Source organism: Pristis pectinata, chromosome 28 (genome assembly GCF_009764475.1).
Source record: "Pristis pectinata isolate sPriPec2 chromosome 28, sPriPec2.1.pri, whole genome shotgun sequence".
Classification (NCBI taxonomy): Eukaryota; Metazoa; Chordata; class Chondrichthyes; order Rhinopristiformes; family Pristidae; genus Pristis; species Pristis pectinata.
The window spans coordinates 30181539-30204000 of NC_067432.1; the positions used below are offsets into that span (position 1 = coordinate 30181539).

At 40.4% G+C, this 22462-nt stretch overlaps 1 protein-coding gene across 1 annotated transcript in view; it reads right to left on the reverse strand.

Annotated features, from left to right (window-relative positions):
• LOC127583971 (protein unc-13 homolog C-like) overlaps positions 1-22462 on the reverse strand; it is a 424484-nt gene that overhangs the window by 357450 nt on the left and 44572 nt on the right. The window contains 2 exon segments of the mRNA XM_052040443.1: positions 1698-1762; positions 2097-2119. Coding sequence (XP_051896403.1) covers positions 1698-1762; positions 2097-2119 — 88 coding nt within the window.

The window sequence follows — 22462 nt, forward strand, 5'->3', positions numbered from 1 at the left end:
TAACCACCACCTTCTATGTGGAAAAACTAACTCCTCAGATCTCCTTTAAATTTCTATCATCTCACCTTAAACCTGTGTCCTCTAGTTCGAGACTCCACAACTCTGTCTATCCTATCTGTGCCCCTCATAATTTTATAAACCTATTTAAGGTCACCCCTCCAGTGAGAATAAACCCATCCTGTCCAATCTCTCCTTATAACTACAACTGTCCATTCTAGGCAAAATCCTGGTGAATCTCTTCTGCACTCTCTCTATTGTGACCACATCCTTCCTGTAGTGTGGTGACCAAAACTGTATACAATTCTCCAAGTGAAGTCTAACCAATGTTTTATACAACTGAAAAATGATGACCCAGCTCTTATACTCAATGCCTTAGCCAATGAAGGCAAGCATATCAAATGCCATCTTCATTTCCCTCTGCACCTGTGTCTCCATTTCGGGGAGTTATGGACTTGCACCTCAAAGTCTCTCTGTATATCAACACTCGTAAACTCGTAGAAAGTACAGCACAATACAGGCCCTTCGGCCCACGATGTTGTGCCGACCTTTAAACCTCACCTAAGACTATCTAACCCCTTCCCCCCACATATCCTTCTATTTTCCTCCCACATACCCCTCTATTTTAAATTCCTCCATATGCTTATCTAGCAATCTCTTGAATTGGACCAATGTACCTGCCTCCACCACCGCCCGAGGCAGCACATTCCACGCCCCAACCACTCTCTGGGTAAAAAACCTCCCTCTGATATCTCCCTTGAACTTCCCACCCACTAGTTTAAAGCCATGCCCTCTTGTATTGAGCATTGGTGCTCTGGGAAAGGGGAACATATTCAGTATGTTCTACCAGAATTTGACTTCCCAAAGTGCATTACATCATATTTGTCTGGATCAAGTTCCATCTGCCATCACTCTGCTCAACTTTCCAGTTTACCTGTGTCCCACTTTATCCTTAGACAACCTTCTTTGCTATCTATGACTCCACCAATATTCCTGTCATCTGCGAACTTATTAATCAGACCACCTACATTCTCGTACAAGTCATTATATACGGTACAAATAACAAATACTGTTCACCACTTGTTACAGACTTCCAGTTAGAGAAACACCCATCTACCACTATCCTCTACCAGCAAGCCAATTTGGATCCAGTCTACCAATACACCAGGGATCCCTGCTGCACCAACCTACCATATGGGACCTTGTCAAAAGCCATACTGAAGGTCACGTAAACAATATCTACCGCTCTTCCTTCATCAATTTTCTTAGTTATCTCCTCAAAAACCTCGATCAATTTTGTAAGACATGATATCCCCTGCACAAAACCACACTGAATTAATGTGCACAAAGGAGCCTCTTTCTGGGATTACCAAAACATTTCTAAATACTGATTTTCAGAAGCATGTGAAAAATGAAAACAAGAACTTGCACTAATATGGAATTAAATGTTACATGAAACCTTTTTAGTGATGCTGACTCGCACTTCCAGAACACCTCCAATACCATGCAGTTTACAGATCTGCCATTCACTCTCCACCATCAGTGGTGTCTGATCATACCAATAATTTTCTGTGCTTTTAAATGTTGTATTGTGCAAGTAGATGATTCAAGACGCAGAGATAATAGCTTTTTTTAATCAACGACAAAAATTCTTATGTGAGGTCAATGTTAGAAATCCATTGAGTATAATTTCTACTCACCCTCCTGGGGTCTTGAGGCTAGAAAGGCTGGATGCATCAAAAACATTTCCACTTGCGAGCTGAGTCTTTAATAAAGAACATATAAGTAATTATAAACATTATTACGTCCTAAAATGAATATGCAACTTTATGAGACATTCCACATTTTTTTCTTTTCGCTTTTATACGAAACACATTATGAAGAATTATGTTTGTGAAAGCTTATTTTCAGCAATAAATGTCCTGTTTACAAATGCATCATATATTGAATATATGAAGACAAGAGAAATTGGATTTGTAAAGGTGGGTTCCATGCGACACAGTAGGATGTGAAATGAACATCTTTACTATAGAATCACATAAAAATGCAACAAAATTCAAATGATTGTTCATGGAAGATGAAACACATCAAGTTAGAACCTGTTGATCCACAGAACTGTTATCTGTAAAAGAACCAAGGAGAAGAGGTCATAATATATTAGATATTAGATATTCTAAATTAATATAATTTGCTTGTCCATTCATATAAAATAAACTGAATAACTACCTCAGTTACCAGAGTCAAGAACCTATGTGTTATCACCTTCCCAAGTACTCAAATTTAAACCAATGGAAAGCAGCTCCAAACATTATAAAGCTGGTGAAAAAAATGAATTATATCTCTGCAAATGCCTGGCATAAATAACTACTATTGTCATGGAGCAATGTTAAATGCATAACTGTAGATAATTATTTAAATGTGATTTAAACATTCAGTGCTATCATTGCAGTGTCAAATTGTGAAATAATTAAATGATAATGTCTTCAATTTTTATCTCATCTATTAAAAAGAAACATCATGTAACATACCACTTAACCTAAGGTTTGGTTCAAAGTTAATTGCTTCTGGAGTTGGTTACTTTCTATCATAGTATTAAAGACAAATCCCGTATTAAATAAAGTCTTGCGATATTTGTCACCTTGACACACAACTCTGGTCTGAACTTGTTCACTGACTGAATGTTTTGATAATGTGCAATAATTGAAACCATTCAGTCCCATTCTTTATACAATGTCAGTTGGTCCTCAGGTAGGGAAGGGATCCAGAAACCAGATGCTGGATGTGTGCAATAGCAGCTGGAGGCTGCTGCTGTGCATTAGTATCAATAGCCACGTATGTGCCAGTATCCAGCTGGCAAAGGTATAGTGCTTATAATATGACCCACAGTGATGTTTGCCCTGCCAATGAGCTTACCTTGTACAATGACATGAGGCTAGCTAAATTAAATCCAGGCCTACACAACATCTCGAGTGTTAACCTGCCACCATTTACTTGTGGCTGCATGTGATAATTCTTTCTTTAATTCAATTAGTGCATCTTACTCAAATTAAATTACTGTCACGCAAGGTTACTGATTATAAAGCAGTTGTAAAACAAAGCGGCGGCTGCTGAATTCTACAATGCAATAGTTTGACAGAGATTGAATATTTGGCAAAGGGGGACTTTAAAAGGGAATTGGAAATTACGTACACTTTCTTCAATGGTTTGGATCAAGTGCTACAAGTTTTAAATAAGCTGCATATTCTGGAGTACTACTCATCTTTGGCTGAAAGGGAATTCCTCTATTGAAGTTTTCAGGAGGTTGTAAAATGAGTGGTGGAGATGACGATTGCTCAAGTAGGAAGGAGTGACATCGTTGGGTTTCCTCATGCCATGATTCACCTTCTTACATGCCATGATTCACCTTCTTACATGCCATGATTCACCTTCTTACAAAGTCAAGCTGTCAGCTCTGATAATGCCTGTTATATTTGTACTTTGCCAGATGTTGATATATATAACACCATTTATTCAATGTGCTTATTAGAGTCTTAAGAAAACAGGAAATTAACAAACAATACACACGTTCAAAAGATACTTAAACATTGACAAGATGAAACCATTATATACTGTACTCCATATGTTATTATTGGAATTTAGCAGTTTACAGCTCAAGCACTCCAAGACTTACTCCTACAATACATTCACGAAGTTGTGTGTAAGAGCAATCACTTCACCATGAGAATTCACTGCCCACATTATGGGAGAACCCTCAGCATAAGGAATGCAGGAGTTTAAAGCTACTGGCAGCTTTCAGAGACAACTAAAAGACCAGGACCACCCAGCTCAAGACTTCATTATAGTCTTAGCTCAAATGTAAACAAAAGAGGTGATTTCCAGAGGCCAGGTGAGATTTCCTTACCATCCTGCACTAGTTCACTGACTGGCATCAAGAAACTCAAATAAAAGTTAAGCCTCTGGCAATGAAGGGGAAAACTCTTCACCGGCTGAGCCACACTCACAAAATCATGGCTATGGGACACCCCAGCTGGGGTTCCTCACATCTTCAACTACGTCATTAATGACCTCACCTCTGTCACACTATCAGAAATGAGAACATTCACTAATGATCACAGAATGTTTTATTCCACTCACAAATCTCTGACAAACAAGGCAGAGCAGAGATGCATGAGGAAGAGCTTACTGTGCTGCAGGTTCTGCCACATGAATGACAATGGCCATCAATAACTAGAGATTCATCACCTATCTTTCACTTTCAACAGCATTATCATCAAGTTCTCCATGCAACACCATTCTGGGGGGTCACCACTGACCAGAATCATAGCTCAACCAGTCATACATGGGTACAAGAGCAAGTCAATGTACAGAGCATCCTGTGGCAAGTGTCTCACCTTCTAACAACCCAAAACCACATGTCAGGAGTCAAACAGACTATTTTCCACATGCCTCCTAACCTTCAACTCCAGCAAATCTCAAGATATTTAAAACCATTGAGGGCAAAACAACCCCCCCCCCCCCCCCCCCCCCCCCCCCCCCACTATCTATCATCATAACCAGTCGTCTCAGCACAGCACTGTAATGTGTACCATCTACAAAATGCACTCTACCACCAAGAAAGACACTGGCAGCAAGCACAGGGAACACCACCACCTGTAGATACCCCACCATTCTAACTCAGAAGTATTTCCACAGGCCTTCATTGTTGCTGGGTCTAAATTGTAACAGTTAAAATTAATCTTACTGCATCTGGAATTCAGCTACCTTTCCTTATTTGAACCTTGGTTGAATATTTCATAGGCAGACTGCAGTGGTTCAAGATGGAAGCTCATCACCACCTTCCCAAAGGCAATCTGGCAATGGACAACAAATGTTGGCCTTGCCAATGACACCAACATGCTTCCAGTTTCTATTACATCCCGAGAATAAAGCTTAAATGACTTTTCATCACTGAAATAATATTGATCTACAATGATGGAAATGCCAAAGAATTACCCTTCTGTTTAAATGGAGCACTATCCAGGAATTATTTCACAATACATTGTAACAGCATATCAGAGCATGCAGAACACTTAACTCCGACTACTTCAGGTCATGGACATACCAAAGATTTAAGGAGAAAATACATGTAGCAAAAAATATCCAAAACGTTGTCCGGAAACACATTCTTGTGGCTTTGAAATACCTAATATTCCAATGGACAGATAATTCCCTTTGGAAAATTCATTTTTTAAATAATAGCAATAAAGGGTGACAATTGTCCATGACCTGCTGGTTTACATCCTAGGGTATTTTTAAAAAATAATTTGAGACAATCCCAGTCTTGCAAGTTACCTCAATTGATGAACCATGACTTTAGAATGGAAAATCAGAGATGTCACTGCACGATTTAACAGAATCGTGGGGGGGTGGGGGAGATGAAAAAGAGGAGGGAGGGAGAGAGAGAGAGAGAAAGGAAAACAAAATAAAATTCCAAAGGCACTAAAAATTCCCTCAGCAGGACCCCTTGTAGTCCAGATGAAGGGTTTCAATCCGAAACATCCACTGTTCATTTCCCTCCACAGACCCCACCTGATCCGTTGAGTTCCTCTAGCATTTTTTTTAATGCTGCAGATTCCAGCATCTGCAGTCTCCTGTGTCCCCTTGTAAAGTTAATGCTCGTGGAATTGGGAGCCACCAGCAGAAAGTAAGTAGCTGGAATAATGGGCATGGGTTCAAATTCCAGAATGTAATTCAGGGACTTTTTCTAAAGCTTAATAGCTATCATCAATGCAGCAAGAAAACACATAAAGGCTGGTAGAGGTCGAAACACTCACAAACAATAGCTGATTGTATGTCAACTGTTGATTGAAAATCAAAGATTGATAAATGATTGTTATATAGAAGAATATGGGGAAAAGCAGGTAGATTGAGTCAGGTAACAGAGCATCTACAATCTTACTGACCAGTACAGCAGACTAAAGGGGCTTACAGGACCCTTCTCAATCCTTATGGCAATGATGGGTTCAGGGGAGATGATAAAATGGTCACTTTGGTCGTCCTCTGATTTACGCAAATTGAAATTGCTGCTTCTGCAACAAACACCTGCTTCCAAAACTGGTTATAAGCTGACCAAATCTTAAACACCTTAACCCACAGAGAACAGTTCTTTTCTTTCCAAGTTTATATACTGCCACCATGGGGAAAAGGATTTTGAATACCTACCCTATCTGTGCCTCTCTTACTTTGAAACATCTCTATCAGGTCACCCTCCTTCACTCCAGGGAAAACAAGCCCAGCCTTTTCCTATCTCTTTCCACAACTAAAGTCTTCTGATCCAGGCAACATCCTGGTAAGTCTCCTCTGCACTTTCTTCAGGGCAATCACATCCTTCCTATAGTGTGGCAACCAGAACTGCACGCAGTACTCCAAGTGCGAGCCAACCAGTGTTCTGTAGAGTTAGAACAGTACAGCACAGGAACAGGCTCTTTAGCCAAGTTGCAACTTAACATCCCAACTCTTGTATTCTATACCACAGCTAATAAAGGCATGCACACCACATGCCTTTTTCACCACCTTATCTACCTGTGTTGCCACTTTCTGGGATGGTGTTCCATCAGCCTTTTTAATCACCCCTCTCACCCTTTTCCTGTGGCTCCACAGATAGATGGCCATACTGATCTTTAAGGGGACCAAGTCTCTCCCTAGCCACCTTTTTACTCTTAATATACCAGTATAATCTCTTGGGGTTTTTCTTAACCTTGCCTGCCAGATCCATCTCATGCCCTCTTTTTGCCCTCCTGATTTCCCTCTTAAGTGTACTCCTACACTTATTATACTCGTCAAGGGATTCACTTGATCCTGATTGCCAAAACCTGATGTATGCCTCCTCCTTTTTCCTGACCAGAGCCTCAATATCTCTCGTCAACCAGGGTTCCCTAAACTTGCCAGCCTTGCCCTTCACCCTAACAAGAACATGCTGTCCCTGCACCCTTGATATCACACTTTTAAAAGCCTCCCACTTGCCAGACATCCATTTACTTGCAAACAGTCTCACCAATCAACCTCTGCAAGTTCTCGCATAATGCCTCCAAAATTGGCCCTGCCCCAACTTCAGGCCTTAACTTGTGAACCAGTCCTATTTTTCTCCATAACTATAAGAATTATGGTCACTGGTCACAAAGTGCTCCCCCACTGAAACTTCAGTCACTGATCAAATGTGCAGATGTGACTCATATGTTGGTGCGCCAGCTAGTGTTAATGTGTGAAACTCCTAGTAAACCTCAGGAATAGAACCCAAGTCAGGGTCCCCAGATGCCTGATTCAGCTGTCACTGTGAACACACATAGGTTCAGCCTGTAACCCACTCAATAGTAGAGACAAAATGTAACCACTTTTTGGGTTCAGCCAATCACTTATCACAGTTACAACAGAACACTGATCAAACCTGAATGGAATTTCAGGCTCAAAGGGTTTTAGGATAAATGGTAAAATGTGTTCTTCCCAGGACAAATAATGTCTCAGTTGAAATGTTCAAAATGAAATTTATTAAAACTTGACTCATTAAGCACACAAAGACAATGCTCTGCAAAAAAATGTGTATGCAATAAAGAGACTAAAAAATTTACTTATCAGATACTTGAAAACAAATAGATTGTGGAAATAGGAAATGTTGCTTAGCTTGCTATATCAAGACCCAGTTAAGGCGTTCACCCTGACCATTTGTTATCCATTGGATCAAAATCCGATTTATTATCACTGACCTATGACGTGAAATTTGTTGTTTTGTGGCAGCAGTACAGTGCAAAGACATCAAATTCTATAAATTACAAAAATAAATAAATAGTGCATAAAAAAGGAATAATAAGGTAGTGTTCATGGGTTCATGGATCGTTCAGAAATCTGATGACGGAGGGGAAGAAGCTGTTCCTAAACACAAACTTTCTTTGCTGAATCCAGTTCTCTTTCACTACAGCTGAGACCTTGCTTCAAATTTCCTTTGAAGCACAGAGGTTCAGAGAAATTGGAAACTTTTGTGATAATGCACTGTAAAATGTCACCTGTTGCTTAACCTGAAATATTTATAAGCGAAACCCAAAATGTCGCAAGTGTAATCATGATCAGATGTCACAACTGATGTAATGAAGCAGATCCTTTTGCTGAAAATGAATTTGTTCCACTTCACAATTTTTGACTCTTTACTGGTACGATGAATGCAAATCCACGATAATTTTCCAGTCTGGCATGAGAGGTGATCTCTTTGAAATCTACAGAATTCTTAAGGGGCTCAACAGGGTTGATATGGAGTTGGCATGTCCCCTAGCTGTGGTGTCTAGAGCCAGGAACTACAATCTTAAAATAGGGAGTCAGCCATTCAGGACAGAGACGAGAAGGTATTTCTTCACCCGCAAGGATGGTGAATCTTCGGAACTGTCTACCCAATGGGACTGTGGAAGCTCAATCATTGAGTAGATTCAAGACTGTGTATATTTAATATTATGTGGGGCTAGTGCAGGAAAATAGCCCCGAGGTAAAAGATTGGCCATGACCTAATTGAATGGCAGAGCTGGTAGGAGGATATCAGCCTAATCCTACATCTATTTCTTATGCTTTAATGTGTTGTTTTAAATACTGTGATGTATTTGCCCTGGCAGAAACTAATTGGTAATGAAATAGGTCAAACAAGGTATTCATAATCATCTTCTGATTACAACTTATAATCTTCAAGATGTGCAAAAGTACTTATGGATAAGCTCAGATTCTAATTATGAACCTGACAAATTGTTACCTCATGCAATCAAAGTGTAAATTTGCACATATGTACAAATAATATCACTTAATACTTCATGCAGCCTTATAAATGTCTATGTGGTAGCTAATACTCCAGCATGGCTGTTTTGACGTTAATACTGACAACCACCATACAAATTAGAATTCTCAAATCCTGCATGTTGCACAATATTCCATTTTTGTTAAGTCATATGATCAAGAATATTCACATAGTCTACAAAACTTCCCCAAACTTGTGATATATTGCATCAAAAATCAATTAATCTTCATAATACATATAATGAATAAGAATTTATTTCAAAACCATTGATATATTACTCCCCTGTAAACCATTTATGATCTTTTTCTATAATTAGCTATACTACGAAGGCTTTTTGAGATATTCACAGGATTTTCATTTATTTGTGTCAACATTTTATAAAAAGACAGAAAAATAAATTGATTTATAATCAGAAGGTTATTAGTTCTTCCAAGATCCCTCTCTAAACAAAGAAAACAATGGCTGCAGGGATATACTGTGGTCAGCACAGAACTGCTGACATTGCCCTGCCTAAGTGCCAGTGTTCAGGATTCCCAAGTATGAGTGCACGTCTGTGGAGTTCTGAACTTCCTGAAGCTGATCACCAGCATTTTCCAAACTGTGCTCTGCCACTGGAGTGTGACGATGCGGCAATTTCCCACCATTGGTGCCGGGGGATCCTCTCAAACTATCTGCTTCAGGTTTGTCTGTAGCAGGACCAGAGGATCCATTTATTTGTATGTAGAGGAAATAAATTGCATAATGGTTAAGTTACATATTATTTACAGAATCACATGGGTGACAACATGGTCCATCAAGTCCAAATTGGCTCTATTCAACAGCAATCCAGCTAATCCCATGACCCTCTCCCCCCAAAGCTCCGCAAATTCTTCCCTTTCAGAGATACTCGTCCAGCTCCCTTTTGAATGTTACAATTGAATCTGTCTGATTATTCCTGGCAATGCGTTCCAGACTTCAATCATTTGCTGGGTAGTAATATTTTCTTCAACTCGATTTTGGCTCTTGGACAATCATCTTCCTTCTCTATCTCCTGGTACTTGATCACTCCACCAGTGGAAGTTTTCTGATGTACTCCATCTATATCCTTTGTAATTTAAATGTATCTATTAGATCTCCTCACATCTTCATCCTGTTCCAAGGAGATGAACTCCTTCAGATAGGATGTTGCACTCTTTTTAACTGCACTGAAGTGTCAGCCTTAATATTGTTCAAGCAAGAGCTAGGGGTGACCTAGAAATAAGATGACCACTGAGCCACTTCTGATGCTTAAGACCAGCTAAACGCTGATTGGTGCACAAATCTAGGATGCTTTTGCTCTGCGAATTCCTCACACTATGAATTGCTGAGCCATCACATACTGAAAGTACTTACCTGGCACAAGATGTTGGAATGAAGCTGTTTATAATTTATTCCAAATGCATTCTAATCTTCCCAGATCTACATTTTATCTCATCACGACATGATTCAGTGCACCAGGGCCTTGACCTGCTCCACTGACTCTAAAGTTAAATGTTCAAATAATGATGTCTAAGCATCAAGGAGACTGATTGAAGCCAATGTCTATTGTCTGAAACTCAAGTCCCAAACAAATGAGAATCATTTGAAATTGAGCTGGTTTTCCAAAGTGATGCTTAAAGATTATGCCCCAGCTAATTTGCATAACCAAATATAAAATATCTATTGGACTAGTATAATAGATAGCATAACAGAATTATCTTTTTCTCTTCACATTGTAAAGTATTCATTTGTGTAATTAAGACTGGTAACCTATTGCAATTTTATTAATATATCTGTTAACAACCTCTTCACAAAGCATTTCTAGTGGGTTTAGAATGACACCCTCTAATAATAATTTCTGAATCACTGTTTAAAAATTATTCAGAACTATTTGCTAGATTTATGGGTATATATTAATCAACAAATATCTTCAAAACCTAAACATTTGTAAACATAAATCCTACTGTCTTTACACCCCATCAAATCCAGTTTAATATGAAAGCTGCCTTTGAAAAGTAACGAATGGCAAGAACTGGCTATACTCATTATCGTGATATGGAATTTGTGCAGGGCTGTCTTCCAGTGCAATAACTTTTTAATTAGCATTACAGACAGCAGAAATGTTAATTTGAGTTTAACAGCAAAGTTCCTTGATCATCTTTCATGGTTAGGCTGATTTCAGGTAGATTGCTCCTCGGCCTTTGTGGTTATGAATAACTTACTGATTTAGTGAACTTCCAACAAATAAGTATACCCAATACTCTGAATCACATTCTAAATCATGTATTGTTGTTGCAGCCACATGCCAGCAAACTGGTTCTCTCAAAAAGCTAAGTGCTTTTGTCGCATTTTGAGTTGCCATTGATCTCCTTAGAACTCTGTACAAAATCAATTTAATAATCCAAGTCAGATATGAAAATAACGTAAAAAGATACACAAAGCCCAAAATGAAGTAAGAAACCACCTACTTGTACTTGCTGGTGCACTGAGGATCTAAGATATAATATTTGGTTTGCACCTACAACCGCCACACGAGTACAAGACCTCAGCTGGTCCATTATGCCGACATCAGGCAGAAGTGACATACAATTCCCCAGAGAGATGCAACCATACAGTCTTCAATTCTGTAATGCATGGTCAGCTCAGATATGAAGACAGAGGATTATGCATTGCATCTAGCAATATGGAAATAATGTATAGGGCCAAAACCAGGAAAAGCAAACCAAAAACAATTTCAGTTACAGTAAGATCATCACAATGTTCTCTTCATGGGCGAGCTGTGCAGGGCTGTTTGGGGTATTTTGCTGAAACATACATGATGTACATTCACTTCAACAAAATGACACAAAATAGTTACAGATGAGAAGCTATTCAGCTCCTTTAAGTTCACCCACTTAATAAAAATCTCTTCAAGTAGCCTCCTACTGTGATCCCAGGGCTTTTTTTTGCTACACTGCTCTGTATCAATTTCCATCACACACCCAGATTCTTTTATTGATAAAGTTTTGCTGATAACAGTTCTAAATTTCCATTCCTTGATCTAACTTAATTTCAGGAAATGTTCTGTATTTCCCTGTTTGAGTTGATAATGCATAGCCTAATGCATACTATTGGAACAAACTGACTTGTCCCCAATGTAACAGACACTGCATCTCGCGCATTACAGGTACCCAGGTATAGTGATCCAACAAACAAAACACTAAAGGCCACTGACATAAAGGCAAGTTTAAACTAGTTTTTTTAGTAAAGCTCGAAGAAGATTGCTGCTCCCACACCATTTCTGCTCCTTAACCAAATGAAACTAGATGTTCTCAATTAATTGGGGAAACCATTTGCCTTTTCCAAATAACACTAAAAAATACTTCTAAGCAATTCAATGAGAATGGAAGGAATCTTTAGAAAAAAGCTCAAATAAATTATGCTTATGGTAAAATCAAAAAGATAAACCTTATCATTCTTACATTTGCTGATTGACCTCCAATGCTCACAGAGTCGATCTATATCACTGCAATAATTGCCCTCTTCATGTGCTCATGTCAGCCTATATTAACACTCAGCAATGAGACTGGTGCCTTCATTCCAAGTATCCAGTTTCAGTGCTGAATAACAAGTGAGCCAAAGCAAAATTTGACTACAGTATTGTTCCTCTCCCCAACAGATACTCCCTTCAGTTTTTTGCATTTCTCTTTGTTACCGGAAGAAAAGTTGTTCAACACCGTTTCATTTTTCACAAATGAAAATCTTTTTTGTGTATTTATATTATTGCTTGGTGTATCCCAACACAAATTTTTAAGCCATTATTACAACTATTGTCTTTAGGATTAACACACTTAATCACAAAAACAGGCTCTCCTTAGGCTCAATTATGCAAGCGAGTACCAGACAGCTTGGAGCGAGGCCAACTTCAATCCACTGGGTGCTCAGTTAACTACTTAGCTGAAATGTTACAAGTAGCTTCAGCACCTGAACTGGAGAAATGAAAATTGCTTGGGAGAAGACAGGGGATCAGATGATGGGACTGGACGCAGCTACGCTGCTCCAGGGAGGCACAGTGAATTACCCCAACTTTGACAGCAGGTTGAGAGATTTTAAATGCATCTAATCTCATTTACATAGTCTTAGTCAGTGGGACATGGGACATAGTAAGTGATGGCAGGTGGCATGAACCGCAAGAATAACATGAGCTATTAGGAGAGGTTGGACAAATGTGGGTTTTTATCTCTGGAGCATTGGAGGCTGAGGGTAGAAGTCTATAAAATTATGAGAGGCAGAGATAGAGTAGACAGTCAGAATCTTTTTCCCAGGGTAGAAATGTCAAGTACAAGATGGCATGCATTTAAGGTGAGAGAGGGAAAGTTTAAAGGAGATGTTTTTTTTACACAGAGAGCAAAGAGTGTGCTGTCAGGGGTGATGGTGTAGATACAATAGTGGCATTAACAGGCTTTTCAATAGACACATGAACATGCAGGAAATGGAAGGATATGGATCATGTGCAGGCAAAAGAGATTTAGTTTAATTTGGTATCATGTTCGGCACAGGCATTGTGGGTCGATGGGCCTGTTCCTGTGATGGACTGTTCTGTGTTCTATACCCAGCTTGCAGGTAAACCTTGGAACAGGAGTTTGGTAGGACCACAACTGGGGAAGGAGAATACCCAGGGTATGGATTGGGGACTAAACATTTTTTGTTAAACCTGGAGGAAAACAACTGCTTAATCTAACCCACAAGTAAAGACAACCAGCTAAGAAGACTTATCCTTTAGAGTTGTACAGCACAGGAAAAGGCCCTTCGGCCCACCATGTCTATGCCAACCTTTTTGCCCATCTACACAAATCCAATTTGCCTGAATTAAGACCATATCCTTCTATGCCTTGTCTATTCAAGCAGCTATCTAAATGCCTCTTAAACACTGTAATTGCAACTGAGTCCACAACATCATCTGACAGCAAGATCCAGATGTCAACCATTCTCCGTGTAAAAAAAAATCCTCCCCCTCAAATCCCCTTTAAAACTCCTGCCTCTCACCTTAAACACATGTTCTCCTGCTTTGATGCCAGGTTTTTGATGGGAAAAAGATTCTGAATACCTACCCGACCCATGTCTTTTAGAATTATAATTTTATATACCTTTTGCCTCTTCTGTTCTCAACCGCTCTTTGGATGAGAACAAGCAGCTTTGTTACACAGATCTCCAGCCGAGCAAGCAGTTGGGCACCAATGACATCCTTGTTTGTTATCTTCTCATTAGAACTGGCAGAGCTGGCACCTCTGTTCGGCACCTCATCTCTTCTGTGCCGGCACAGAAGAGCTTGTAAGATTGGTAAGGGATATTGGGTGGATGAATCCTGTGATTGATCCTAATTGCTCACATAATGTTGAGTAGGCAGGGACCAAATCATTTGTCAGCATCTGGACTTGCACAGAAAGGCCCCATAGAAGAGGAGCTAAAGTTTGAGGTGCGCATGGAAGTGTAATCCAGCAGGAGAAAAGTGGTCATAGAGGTGAGGAAGGAAAGAGTCACCCCAAACATTTACTTCCAGTGGATGGGGACAACAGTGACAGCACCTCCATCACCGAGGAGGACTAGAGCAGTACATGCTACAAATTGCAGGTCACCTTCCAGTCACACAACATCCAAACTCGGAAACGCATTATCGTTCTTCTATCACCACTTGAACTAAATCCTGGAATTACCTATCCAGCAGTGCAGTGGGAGTATTTTCACCAGAAGGACTACAGTGCTTCAAGGAGGTGATTCACTACCACCTTCTTTAGAACAGCTAAAGAACAATAAATGCTGGCCATAATGAATTTTTAAAAAATTAATGCTTTATCCAGCTATTGCTCCTCATAATGAATGCTAAGTAAATTTTGTAAAACACATGGTTGTTGGCAGGCTGCATACATCCAGCTCGGGTGACTTTGCATACACTTCTCTGATGTTATGCAGATTTCCAGGGCATTTTCCTAGCACCAACATTATTAAAATAGCTTCCATCTTGAAATCTGATCCATATGAATGCCATCCAAAATACTTTGGCAAGTATTTCTCAATAATCAGACTCCTCATTAAGCTGATATAGTGGTGAGTGTCAGGAGAGCTGATATACAATTGTATGGACAGGCTAGGGAGTGTTGTCAGTGTAAAACGATTAAATGTTGACAAAAAAATTAAATGATTTGTGTAAAAGGAAGCTCACTCAGTCACTAAAGACTTCATGCTCCATAGACACCAAGACATATATCAAATTAGCCTCAGGGAATGCTCAGCTATTGGATTGCTTTTTTTTAAAGGAAAGATCCAGTGCACATAATATGGGATGAAGAAATCCTCTAATGTTAAATAGTGCACTAACAGGATTCTTCTACTGTTATACATTACATTTCTACACCTAGAAACCCATGTTTAGTTGGTATCACTAAATGTGCTATGAAGTAGCATCAGCACATTGTGCTTCAGTGGAGGTAACCTCAGAGATATTCTGTGATATGCTGATGCCAATTTCAATCAGGGATAAACTTCCAGGGACATACTATAATTCTAAATAAAGTTTTTTTTAAAGAAGTTGTGCTGTCTTAATCTTTTCCCATCTCACTCTTGGAGTCATAGTAATAGAACTTTGGTCCCCCCAAGTCCGTATTGACCATCAAGCACTCAATTACACCAATCCTGCACTAATGCCATTTTATCCTTCCCACTCCCTCAAACCTGCCACCCATTAGGGACAATTAACAGGTCCCGATTAACCTATCAATGTGCATGCCTTTGAGATGTGGGAGAAACTTGGAACACCTGGAGGGATCCTACACAGTCACAGCAATATTGTGCAAACGCCATACATGAACAAGACCAAAGGACAGGATTGAACCCAGATCTCTGAAGGAATGAGGCAGCAGCTCTACCAGCTGAGCCACTGTGTTTCCCTAATTACAGAAAAAGGTCTGCAGAAGACAAGTGATGGTAATTGTGAGGAACAAGGGGTAAATCCAGAAAATGCGATAGAAGACCTTAGGCACAAGAAATTCTGCAGATGCTGGAATCTGGAGCAATGCACAAGAAGTGCTGGAGGAGCTCAGCACGTCAGGCAGCATCCATGGAGGGAAATAAACAGTTGACATTTGGGGCCGAGACCCTTCATCAGGACTGGAAAGGAAGAGGGCAGAAGCCAGAATAAGAAAGTGGAGGGAGGGGAGGAGTACACACAGGTAGGGGATAGGTGAGTTCAGGTGATAGGTGAATCCAGGTGAGAAGGGGAAAGTAGAAGATATAATAAGCTGAGAGGTGATAGGTAGAAGAGGCAAAGGTGCTGAAGAAGAAGGAATCTGGTAGGAGAGGGCAGTGGACCATGGAATAAAGGATGGGGGAGGGGACGAGAGGAGATGGGCAGGTCATCAAGGACCCATAAGAATAAGGGAAGACAAAGGAGTTGGGGGGGGGGGGGAGTAGAAAAAGAAGGGGTGGGGTTACCAGAAGTTAGAGAAATTGATGTTAAGGCCATCAGGTTGGAGACTCCCAAGGCCGAATATGAAGTGCTGTTCCTCCAACCTGCGCCTGGCCTCAACGTAGCAGTAGAGGAGGCCAAGGATAGACATGTCAGTGTGGGAGTGGGATGTGGAACTGAAGTGGGTGGCCACCGGGAGGTTCTGGCTGTGGCCATCGGGTAGTCCTTACTTGACAAAGCAGTCACCCAATCTGCGTCAGGTGTCACCGATGTAAGAAGGGTGCACCGGATGCAATAAATGACACTCAGAGACTCACAGGTGAAGCACTGACTCACCTGGAAGGATTGTTTGGGACCTGAATGGTGGTGAGGGAGGAGGTGTAGGGACAGGTGTAGCAATTGGTGCGGTTGCAGGCGTAAGTGCTGGGGGGGTTATCAGTGGGGAGGGAACAAGTGGACAAGGGAGTTGTGGAGAGAGTGGTTCCTTTGGAAAGCAGAGAGAGGGGGTGAGGGGAAGATGTGCCTGATGGTAGGATCCCGTTGGAGGTGGTGGAAGTTGCGGAGAATGATGTGTTGGATGCGGAGGCTCATGGGGTGGTAGGTGAGGACAAGGGGAACCCTGTCCCTGTTATGTCAGTGGGGGAGGGGGTGAGGGCAGACGTGCGGGAAGTGGAGGAGAAACGGGTAAGGCAGCATTGATGGTGATGGAAGGGAAACCCTGGTTCCTGAAAAAGAGGGACTTCTCTCATGTCCCAGTATGGAAAGCCTCATCAAGGGAACAGATGCGGCGGAGGCGGAGGTGGGGGCATTACCGGTGTAGGCTTGGAACGTGGACTGTTAAGACTTTAGTGTGGAAGGGCAGTGGATGGAAGGAAGGATGTGCTGAAGGAACAGAACCAGGAATGGGAAGGATCAGAGGTGAGAGGTCATAGACCAACTTGACCTCAAGCCTTTCCCTCAACCTAGCAAATGATCCTCAAATTTCCACTTAATCTACTAGAAAGCATGCATTTGTGCTTCTGATTAATCCTTATATTTTATATATATATAATAATATATATTATAATAACAATATATATAATGTAAATTATACGATAATTTTATTGTGTAAACATTGTAAAAGCACCCCAAAGCTGTGAGGAGGGTTACACACAAGTTACCTGAGGTTTCTTTCCCCAGAGGGGTTGGGTGTAGGACATCCTCATTGCTGAGCTATCACCCTCACACTGACAAATTCCATTCCCATTTTCACGCTGCGCTCACCCTTCTCAGAAACTTGATATTTTGTATCAAATGACAGGGCTTCAATTCTTTTATTCAATTTCCTGATTTATTATTCAACCATTCAGGAACAATTCAATGTTAATGGAATTCATGTACAAATGAATGACGTCATGTCCCAATATCCCAGTCCTATAGCTACACAAATGGTCATCATTGAATGCCAGTCTGTTATTCAAAATCTGACAAAGGTGAGAAGGGAGTTTGACCACTAAGTTAGTCTCTAAGCAAATAAAGTTGTAATTCAATGTCAGGAGAAGGGAACTGCATCTCAGACTTCATGCATGGCTCATATCCAAGGTCATTCAGATCCCAAAACTCCAAAGGATTAAAACTGTCCCTGAAACCACAGCTGACCCAGTTCCAAATCATGAGTTCAACAGAATCTATAAACATTACAGAATTTTATAAAAGTACAACTTGTCAAGTCAAACTGATTGCCAACCCATTTCTGAATAAATTATTCTTATTTTAACCCATCATCTTCCATACTCATATCAACATGTTTGGCGATGAATGAAAGGTGCTAGTCAGGTAAATCTGTGGGGTCATTATATTCTTGCTCATTCATGAAATATGGGCACTGGCAAGGGCTGTATTTATTACCTATCCGTATTTGAGTAGTTTGCTGGGCCGTTTCAGAGAATGGTTTCAGAGTCACGCAGCACTGAAGCAGGCCCTTTGGCCCCCAACTGTGCATCCAAGTCATCGAGCACCCATTTACACTAAGCCTATATTAATCCCAGTTTTTATTCTCCCCACATTCCCGACAACTCTCCCCTGATTCCACTGCTCACCAATACACCAGGGACAATTTACAGTGGTCAATTAATCTACCAACCCGCACGTCTCTGGTATGTGGGAGGAAATCAAGGCACCCAGGGGAACCCATATGGTCACAGGGAGAATGTGCAAACTCCGCAGAGAATAGTCATGGAGGTCAAAATCAAACCCAGGTCTCTGAAATTGTTCGGCAGCAGTTCTACCAGCTGCCCCCCAGACAACATTTGACAGTCAACCACACTATTGGACTTTTTAAGTCATGTAGAGCACAGTGGGGGAGATGAGTGATTTCCTTCCCTTAAGGACCGCATGGGATTTTAAATGATAACCTGGTAATTTTATGGTCAACAGTACAAACTGCCAGCTTTATCTTTAAGAATCTAGATTTATTGAAATATATGAATTCAAGTTCTCCAAGTGAAATTTGAATGCAAGTTACTTGATGATTAGTCAAGGCCTTTGTATTATCAGCCTGATAACATAATGACTCGGACATTGCAGCCTTATGATAATATCTGATACAAAGAGTCAAATACATACAGTCTAAAGGGAAAAGAAAGCTAAAATTGTGAAAACTGATGCTGCCAGCTGAGCAACTGGAGTGTTCAGTAAAGGAAACAGTGCTTCAAAGTAACTATGAGTGTTGATGGCCCATTCTTCTGTCAATACAGATTACAGCTGAAATGATATTTTCATAGTGCATGCTAGATGAACACCCCAGGTAATGATCAAGCTCGAGTGGCAACACATATTTTCTGTCATAGTATTTATTAGTATGAGTATACAACTACTCCAAGCTGGCTCTAAGCCACAGAATGTTGACAGTGGCTTTGTGAAGCAGAAATTAGGAATCTACAGGGTAGAAAAGAAGCTAGGGAGCTGGCTGTAAATAAGAGCAGAGTCATACTGGTGGCCAGATAATTCCAGAAGGAGAAACATTCTGTAATTCCTTCTTTAATTGTACCCTACATACCAAACTAAGCTGTTCATACAACTAGCAGGCATGGATAAGCTGCTACAGAAAGATATAACAGCTGTCAAGGGTAGATCAGGCAGCAGAAGGATGCTACAGAAATTAGTAATGATAAGGACAAGAAAATAGTATTTGGCAGCCAATGATAACCAAGTCAAGGAAGAAAAGTTCAGGGAAGGTTAAAAAGAACGTCTAGACATTGGAAAGCCTGCAGTAGTCTTGTCAACAACCAGAAGGAATGTAATGAGAAACAGTTTCAAAAAGTTAAAGCAATAGATGAAGCAAGACAGGAGCGAGGCAATATTTAGGGGTCCTTGGCCACAGTGGGAAATCCTCAGATGGCCTCAATGCTTCCACCTGTACCAACATCAGCAAAAAAAACAGATCAATTTATCATCCACTCATTTGTTATTTTGTGGGATCTTATTGGCACGGACTGGAAGTTTTGCTGCCTAGATAATAACAATGACCACTCCTCAGACACTGACATAACACTTAAACATGCTCAGGAGGCAAGGTTACATCTATATAACAATTGAAAATGGTAGCTATTTCCAATGAAAGAAGAAAAAGAAGAAAGTGGACTAATTATAGATCCTTTTTATTTTTTTGGCTTGGTTTACCATAACATATGTTGAGGTCATGAAACCATGTGTCAGTAAGAATCTTAGGAATTAAATAGCTACAGGGCACCTGGACCAGATGGCATGCTCTACAGATTCTATCAGGAATGAGTGAGGAAGTAGGATTGACTTGTATTTTTATGAGCTCCACAAATAGAAGAACCCTGAAGAGAATCAAGAGTCATTAATATAATCCCAGTATTCAAAAATATGGAATTTCACCTCACACTGAACATGCATGAAAAATTCTGCAGAATGCGAACAATATTTAAGAGGCAACCTGGTTTTAATAGCATAATAATGTACAGCACTGACAAGGTTCAGAGATCACTGGACTATTTACAACATACTGGAAAAGAATAACACATTCAGATGGACACCTTCAATGTTGCAGACACTGTTATAGAAGGTGCTAAATAGGTTTTAATGGAACAAAGTATTTGTGACACCAAATTTCTCATGATGGGAACAAAGGAGGTAGAGAGAAAGAGAGTAGGGGAGAAAGGGAGGAAGAGAGGAGTTAAAGAGAGAGAATTCCAGAGCTTAGGCTATTGGGAGCTGAAGTCATGATTCCCTGTAGTGGAGTGATGAAAATTGGAATGCATATTAGTACAGAATAGTTGAGTGCACAGACTTCACAGGCTTGAAGATATGGGAGTGAAGCCATGAAGATATTTGAAACAAGAATGAGAATTTTAAAACGTGAACATTTGTTAGTCTCCAGGCTAGTGTAGATCAGTAACACATGGACAAAAAGAAAAGAGAAGAATGGGAAGAAAGCAGTTAAACAGGAGCAAAAATTAATTCAACAAAGCCTAGGATGTGTTGCTGCTTTGCAGTTATGTTCCCATCATTCAGAATCAGAATCAGGTTTATTATCACTGACATAGATCATGAAATGTGTTGTTTTGCAGGAGTAGTACAGTGCAAGACATAAAAATTACTATAAGTCACAAAAATAAATAAATACTGCAAAAGAGGAATATCGAGGTAGTGTTCATGGACTGTTCAGAAATCTGATGGGGGAGAGGGAGAAGCTATTCCTGAAATATTGAGTGTGAGTGTTCAGGCTCCTGTACCTCTTCTGCGATGGTAGTAATGTGAAGAGGGCATGTCCCAGGTGGTGAGGGTCCTTAACGATGGATGCCGCTTTCTTGAAGTACTGCCTCTTGAAGATGTCCTCAACAGTGGGGAGGGTTGTGCCTGTGATGGAGCTGGCTGAGTCTACGACCCTCTGCAGCCTCTTTTGATCATTATTTGAAGCTGCCCAATCACCTTCTGCACAACCCATACACAGCATTTAGACCATACCGGTCAAAATTATGTTCAAGAGGCTTATGAAGACAAATGTGTACAACAAACCACAAGGGGAAGATAGCTCCAGAGGGATAGAACTGGGTGTTGGAAAGCAGAGCAGAGATGAAGAAGAGACTTCTCCTTCAGCAATGTGACATACTTCCATAAACAATGCAAACATCTTTCTTCTCTGAGTGTTGCCTTGCACTGTGCCCTTATACTTGCATGGCTGCATGGTATGGAAAAATCAATTGAACTTCCAAATAACCTGGCTATTTCCTTCCTTCACGGGTGTACTTCTTCAATCTCTAACAACCGACCAAGTTAACATTAAATGAGGTGAGCCTTGTTTGAGTTATTAAGCTGCTTTTTCCAGAGTAATACAAATGTAGACAGCAACAGCTATAATCAGTTCAACTGATAATAACTGACTCATAAGCACACTTAACTACATTATTGTTAAAAAGGTGAAAAACATTCCAATACAATGGGCGTGAGGTGTCCATCAAACTGCTGAGGTGCCTATTATTTTCAGCTAATTAACAAATAAAATCAAAACATCAGCATCTTCCCCACTTACTGTCCAGAATGTACCTTTTGACTGCGCCATTTCTAAAAGAGTACTGAAACACAGTATTTGAAGTCCTTCTTCTCTTCAGATCTCTGGAACTGGAACAATGGTCAAAATATTTGAGCTATGGAAGTTATCCGGTACATGTCATAGAGTCATAGAGCACTACAGCACAGAAAAAGGCCCTTTGGCCCATCTAGTCCACGCCAGCCTGGAATTCTGCCAAGTCCATCTACCTGCACCCGGATGATAACCCTCCAGACCTCTCTCATCCATGCACCTATACTTTTTAATCTTTCATATACCACCCTTTAATAAGTCTTTTATAATACTGGCACAAGTTTAATTTTGATTTTTAACTGTTGAAATGTACACCAGAGCTAAAGCGTCAGCTAATGGCAAAGGTAATGGAGACCAACCTACTTTGGAAGCTATTTCTAATCTGGATAAAAAGTTTGACCGGAGCTTTGCCGAATTGAAGTCCCTTTTAAAGGACGTTGAAGACAGACAAAATACACTTATCCAGGAAAACATTAAACAAAAGCAATTAATTGCTGAACTCGACTGAGCTGGTAAAGAGAGAGATGCCAAACTCCACTCACTTGAAAAAACTTAATTACGACCAAGCAAAACCTGGAAAAGCAACGACAGAGGATCATCGACCTGGAAGGACGCAGCCGGAGAAGAAGTTTAA